Source organism: Lupinus angustifolius, unplaced genomic scaffold, assembly GCF_001865875.1.
Source record: "Lupinus angustifolius cultivar Tanjil unplaced genomic scaffold, LupAngTanjil_v1.0 Scaffold_15_111, whole genome shotgun sequence".
In the NCBI taxonomy this organism is placed as follows: Eukaryota; Viridiplantae; Streptophyta; class Magnoliopsida; order Fabales; family Fabaceae; genus Lupinus; species Lupinus angustifolius.
In genome coordinates this window covers 15,270-22,691 of record NW_017718764.1, presented here as the reverse complement: position 1 = coordinate 22,691, position 7,422 = coordinate 15,270, and the positions used below count along the sequence as shown (strand labels likewise).

Genomic DNA, 7,422 nt, shown 5'->3' with positions numbered 1-7,422 from the left:
TATCACACAATATTCGTCGGCAGGCACGAAGTGCCTGTACACACTAGTTATATATAAAGTCAAAACTTGAAATAACTTCCATCGTGGTGTAATTTTTATTTCTTATTTTGCCCTTCACATTATTTAATTTTTACAAAAAACTATATAATTAGAAGCAACCACCACCAATACATTAATTAACCACATATCTCACCTTAAATTAAATATTATCATAAACACCAAAAATATAATATAAAATACACCGAACACAACAAATACATTCTAATTATAAAAAAATGAAATATATAAAAATTGAATATGTAGTATCACACAATACTCGTCGGCAGATACAAAATGCATGTACACACTAGTTTTCTATAAGAGACAAACACATATTTCTCCTATTATATTTTACTAGCATGTCAAAAGCCACTTTGTATCGATTAATCCACATTTTTTTTATAGTATTAAATTTTAATTTTTATATCTTTCATTTTAGAGAATTATATTACTTTTTTATCCATCCACTTTGTATCAATTAACCAACATGTAATAAAAAATATGATAATAAATTGTGATATTACTAAAACTTACATTAAAAATTGCATTGGTGATTTGATATTTTTTGTATATGTAACTTACTCTAACTTCTATTAGAAGGATAAAATAGGCAAAATAAAATTATACCTTATGTAGGTAGTTATAAGATATCTTGGCTTTATATATAGTATAATAATATTATATATATACATATAGTATAGATATAGAAGTATAAATAGTATATTTATAATAATAATAATAGTAATTAAATTATTAAAATAATATGATGACAATTAGAAACTAATAATCTATACTTCTATACTATATATAAAGCCAAAACATGGTGTAACTTACACCATGGTGTAATTTCTACTTCCTATTTTGCCCCTCACATTATTTAATTTTTACAAAAAAACATATAATCCTAATTAACCACCACCAACACATTAATTAACCACATCTCTCACCTTAAACTAAACTTATCATAAACACACAAAAATATAATATAAAGTACACTGAATACAACAAATATATTTTAATTATAAAAAATAAAATATATAAAAATTAAATACATATTACTGTGCAATATTAACCGGCAGGCACGAAGTGCCTGTACACACTAGTAATAATAATAGAAATATTTAACTCGGGTTTTATTTAATAATTATTTCCTTTGTCATATAAAGACAATAATAATATCACGTAATAACCGAACCAATATAATATTATAACTTTATAATAATTACTAATAATAATAATTAATCCATAAAATATTGAATATTTAGTAAACATGTATGGATTCTGTAGTCCATTATCAAAAATAATCTTCTTTCATAATGGAAACCATATTTTAAAACTAATTGCTAAGTATGGAGGAGGGTTGGGATATTATTTCTTTTCCTCAAATCATCTTTAAATTATTAGGATACATCACTTCTATTTGATTTAATAAACTAAAAAAATAATATTTTTAATAACAAATAACGGTTGGACAAAATAAAACAAATATAAATACTTTCTTACTTAATCTCTCTAAAATTTGAAAATATAAAAAAATTACAGTAAGGATGGAAGAAGTGTTCTAAATATTCATTTTTTTTCTCAATTTATCCTTTGAATGGTTATAATGTTGCTTTTGTTCCTTAAAATAATTAAAACACACCAAATCAACAAACATTATGTGCCAAAAACTATAAAAGTCTTGTCTATTACATATAATGATATGTATGAACAAGATAAAATCTCGTTAGACATGAAAATAAAAATAAAATTGTTTTGCCATTTGTAAATAAGTCAATAATTAATAATAAAAAGTTTAAGTTATAAAATAATATAGGAAATTAGTATGGGAACCGCCCTATTTAATCCATAATTATTAAAGATCAACACAATCTAAAAGTGAGCAAAAAGAGTGTTTTTTTAAAAACAAAGTGGCAACTCGAAATTATTATAATTTTTCTTCTCCATCTACTTAAATCATGAAAGAAGTGTTCAGTGAAGATCAGGACATAGCACGTTCGAATCAGATAAGTAAAAACCTTGGATGATTCCAAAGATGGATTCTTTTATTAACATATAAGGCTACTTTAAAGGTTCACAAAAATTTCTCCAACTTCACCAAAGCCGCAGGAGCATTCCCTTTATGTGGTGGTTCTAGTTATTGACAATATATAAGTCCACTCTCCACACACACATAAGAACTCTTGTTGGCGGATAATATTTAACAAGTAAAATTTCGAAATTTCTAAAAAACTAAATAAAAAAGAAAAAATAATAGTCAGGTTATATTTTGAAATTTCTCACTATATCCAAGAATCAATACTATAATGTTCTTTGTTGATGATATTTTATAAAGGGATACTCGAGAGATAAATTAAATGAGAAATTAGAAATGTGGAGAGAATTTTGAAAAGCATGTAGATTTTGTATAAGTTAATATATAGCAACAAAATAATAAACCTACTATAGGGATAAAGTTTGAGGATCATATCATATTACGGGTCACTAGATTTAGCAATCACACAAGATGATCGAGAAAATGACCGAGTTATGAGCCATAGCATTCAAACAGGTTGGATAAAATAGTACAATATTTTAGGTGTCACTTGTGTTAAAAACGTATCACCCAAGCTTAAAGGGGAGTTTTATCGTTCAACTCTAAGACCAATTATGTTATATGAGATTGAATCTTGAGTGATAAAATATTAATAAGATAATAAACTTCATGTAATAGAGATGAATATGTTACATTAAATGAGTGGACACATTAGACAATATATAATTAGAAAAGATTGTTTTTAGAAGAAAGTGGTTTGAAAATATCTGAAGGCGAGCCGTAGAAGCCATCGTAAGAAAAATAAACCAATTGGAAACTAGTCAAACTCGCAGAGAAGAAATAGACCTAGAAATTACTAAAAAAATGATAAAGAATAATTTAGAGACCAATGTTTTATCAATGATCATCATTTATGATTTAACATTATATTAATTGTTTGTAAGAATATTGGAAAATATTAAAGAAATTAATTACTAGAAATTTGTTGAGATTAAAGATTGAATTTTGATTTTAAAATATTATACATTAAATACTATAAGTAATTAATATTTGAAGATCTGCTCTTTTAACACACACGTGGTATGTCTGAGAGTGGATGAGAGATAAGACAGTTCTCAATTTTTTCTAGAAGAATATATAAATTTGAAAGAAAATTTGCATTAGGTTAGTTGATTATTTGAGTGGACTGCAATTTTTTTAATATAAACTACTTATAACAAGAGTTTGAAATATTTGAAAGAAATATTTAAAATTGATTGAGATTAGAAAGATATTTAGAAATAATATTATAAATTGAACAATGTGAAGTTAGGAAGCTTTGAATATTAATTCTCTTCTTGGCATGTCTCCTTGAAAGGAAGTATGACAGCTGAATTTATCACAGATAAAAAAGGTTGATAAGTATATTTTCTTTCTGTATTTGTATGAAAGGTCTATGTTATACCCTCCATTAACACAAACCAAGCTTGTTTTATTTCTTAATATATCCTTGTGTTCTGGTCACTAGAATACTATACCATTCATTGATTCATTGCATGTTATGATGCATTTCTACTCAATATTTATATATTATTTCTTCCTCAAACATCACCATGAACCTGCACACTACTAAGGTTTTAAGCGGTGTGGATTGGTTTCAAACATTCTCAGAATTTTTTGTTTGTAAAATTTAATGTTTTAGGTAAAGCCCCTTGTTTTTGCGGCTGTTTGGTGGGTCTTGCTTCTTCAAAAATTGTGGTCATCTATCTTTAAGGTATCATCCCAAGTTTGATTTTTTTTCTCTCTAAATGATTTATGATAATATCTGAGGATTTTGTCTCAAATCATGAAGTGGGTCATTGAAATTTGAAAGATATGGATTTTCCACCTTTCATTTTATCACATTGTTCATTCATCCCATGTAACTAAAAAGAAGTATTTTTTTTGTCTGTGGGGTTTGTCTTGTGTTGTTTATAGAAGTTGGTTTTCAGGTTTGAAAATATTTGAGTGGAAAGTTTTGTCAATGGATCAAGATGGAACCAAACGTCAGGGTGAGGTATTGGATCATGTTCATGAAGGGGGTGATGAGAATTCGAGTGTTTCGGTTGAAGGGGCTGTGATTCGTGCGGTAGATGGGGTCAGTTTGGGTGGAAAAATTAGTATAAGTGGAGAAGTTGGGAGTTCAAAAGAGACGGGTAACAATTCGGGTTTGAACAAAGAGATGAATGAGGGGCCTGAGGAAGTTAAGGGTCCTAATAAAGAAAAAATAATTGATACATTGACTGTGGTTGATGAAGGGACAAGTAATAATTCAAAACATTTGGTTAATCAGGAAGTCCTTGAGACTGTTGTTGTAATAGACTCTGTTCAGAATGAGCATGTAAATGGAGATAATAGGAAATTGGAAGCAAAAGTTACTGAATCAGGGTTAAGAGAAGTGCCCCGGGAAGACCTGAATGGGGTGCCGGAAACAGATAAGAGTTCATGTGTGATTGATATAAGGCGTAGCAACCGCAAAGGATTAAGTGACAGTTCAGATGGTGAAAGGGTTTGTAGGATTTGCTATCTTGCTTCCGGGCGACTATCAAATGCATCAGCTGTTGGCACTGATGGCAGTACTAATGGTAGAGCAGATTTGATTCATCTTGGTTGTGCATGCAAAGATGAGCTAGGAATTGCACACATTCTTTGTGCTGAAGCATGGTTCGGGCTTAAAGGAAACAGGTATATGTTCTTTCCAACTATTTGTTTCATTCTAGTTTGTATATCGACATTTTTGCACTAATCTTTTAACATTGATCACAATCATGTTGTTGTATACTTATTTTGATTTCCTAAAGCTATAGTGTTTGGTAGGTTCTTTTACTTAATTATCCAATTTGGAACAATTTCTAAAAGCAAATAATCCTCTTTTGTCCATCCAGTGACCTTGCGACCTCTTGATAATTTGGAATGTTTATGACTTCAACAATAATATTGAATAGCTGGATAGGTTTTATCATTTATCTTTCAATCTTTCATGACTTGTCTTTTGAATTCATCGAAGGTCTGCGACGTCCTTTATACGATTCAATTAGACTTTCCTTATTGTAATTTTTTTTCTTTAAATCCGTTCCAGATTCATGATTGGGATCATACTTAAGTTTTGTGTTTACGAGGCCCTTAAATCTAAGGCCAGACCAATTTTGTACCTTGTACATTGATGCCTATCAAACTATTTTGGATGTAACATAAGAGTATCGATTAGACATAAATATGATTAGCAAATGGCTTCTGGTGTTTGTGAGCTGAGGTTAATTGACATCCATATTGTTCCATCAATACCTAGTTTGGCAATTAGCAAATTATTCCATTTACTTATCATGGTATTTGAAAATGTGCTCCTGTAGTAGCCCTGGCGAAGATTCTTTTGGATCCGGTGTTTCTCTATTCATATAATATATAGGGCATGGGCTAGGAAAGTTTTGTTTATACTTTCATCATAATTTTGAATAGAAATGTTGTGATCAGACTAGAAATCTGAATAGATATGTGAACTAGTTTTTCATTGATTAATACTTAGGTTCCTTTGATCTCTGTTAGTTCTGTTGATATTGGTGCCATATCAAGTAGCCTTTGTGTCAGAGTCTATTATCAAGTAAATTATTCACTATCTACCTTTCTTCATGACAGAGTATGTGAAATATGCGGCGAGACTGCAAAAAACATTACGGGTATTGCTGATCGCAGATTTCTGGTAGAATGGAACGAAAGAGGACACATGGACGAAGAAAGCACCTCATCCAGGTTAATTGAATGCTGGCAAGGACAACCATTTTGTAACTTCGTGATGGCGTTTCTGGTAATAGCTTTTGTTCTGCCATGGTTTTTTCATGTAAATATGTACTAACTGGGGACTACAACATGATTCTTGCCTTCAATTCATCATACAAGATTATACATTGAGTGGTTAATTGGTTCCTGGTTTACATTCTGTGACACATGATCAAATTTTAATGTTAATGCTGAACCATATGGCCAAGTTAACATTTCTCAGGCAGGGCCTCAATCTATGCCCTCCAACATATGAACCTTCAATATTTGACAAGTTACCAGCTTGACAAGTGATTTGCCGGATATTTTTTTTATTGCAATCTTTGTCTTGCCCAGGAATCTCATGCACTGGGTCGCCCTTATATATGGCGTTGCACTGGGGTACATATTATATACATTGGTTACCATTTTCCCAATGAAAAATAAAGTCAATATATTTAAAATTTGGTGGGTGTATATATTTATTTATATGAATTAATAATGTAGCTGAGAAAAACAGAAAGGGATTGTACTTTTTAATTATATAATCAAAAGGAATTGGTTTGTCAAAGTCATAGGTGTTTATATTTCCTTTTCATATTAAACGTTGGCAAATTTTCTAACCTATGCTGACGCTAGTTTTCACGTGAATACTATGCTACCAAACTTTTGTTTAAAATATAATTCTCATACGTAACTACAAAACTAAGTAGGTTCATGATTGGAGGAAAATAATTAATAAATATCTATAGCTATAACTCATATAAATAGGCTTTTTTGAAGGCTTATTAAATATAAAATTTTCTAATCAAAGTTATCATGCTTTAGTTCACTAACCTAGCCCTTGTGGCAATCCTTACTAAAATAAGAACTTGGCAGGTAGTGTTTTATCCTCCATAATGGTTCTCTCCTTTTAGAACTAGATTTATAGTAACTATATTTTTTTGTATAAGTGATTTAGACCCCAAAAAATGTACCATCAATTTTAAGAATGGCCTGGACTAGTCTAAAGATAAATTGAAGGGGAATGTTAAATATGTATTTCGGGTACTAATTAAGAACTAAAAAAGAAGGGAAAAAATTGTATGAGAAAATGTTACATGCTTGAACCAGTTGAAATGAGATTCTACTATTTTCTCTACCTTAGGAGTTACCCTAAATTTATCTCTAATACATGCATGATAAATCTTATTTTGTATGTGTTTATTCATGCAATACAATATTACATATTAATTACATTGATTTTATTATCTCATTGACTTTTAACTATCAAACATTCAATACATTGTATGACTTCTATTTGTGGAGTGATAGTTTCCATTTAACTTAGAATGTTTTTATCTTTCTAGAAGCATTCTTCCATTTTATCTACCTTATTTGAATTCTATGATTTATATTTCTCTCTATGTTCTTTTCATTTTGTAACATTAATCCAAGATACTTAAACTGTAAGATTTGACAAAGATATTTGGCCAATATACTTAAAGAATAAAATATCTCCTATACCAGAAGATAATTTATCTCCTTAAACTCACTCAACGTTTGGCATACGTTTTGTTTCCCTTCATTCAAGAAGT

General features: G+C 29.6%; 1 protein-coding gene across 3 annotated transcripts; it reads left to right on the top strand.

The window, feature by feature from the left end:
• The first annotated feature begins 3,399 nt into the window (after positions 1-3,399).
• LOC109337915 lies at positions 3,400-6,242 on the top strand. 3 transcript variants are annotated; one of them, XM_019575002.1, is made up of 3 exons: positions 3,400-3,467; positions 3,756-4,777; positions 5,726-6,242. In XM_019575002.1, the coding sequence occupies exons 2-3, from the start codon at positions 4,077-4,079 to the stop codon at positions 5,940-5,942; spliced, it is 918 nt and encodes a 305-aa protein (XP_019430547.1). In that variant the 5' UTR covers positions 3,400-3,467; positions 3,756-4,076; the 3' UTR covers positions 5,943-6,242. The 3 variants fall into 3 exon arrangements, with proteins under 3 accessions (XP_019430547.1, XP_019430549.1, XP_019430546.1); XM_019575004.1 differs by lacking the exon at positions 3,400-3,467 and having other exon boundaries at positions 3,583-3,827; positions 4,045-4,777; XM_019575001.1 differs by lacking the exon at positions 3,400-3,467 and having other exon boundaries at positions 3,583-4,777.
• The last annotated feature ends 1,180 nt before the right edge of the window (positions 6,243-7,422 follow it).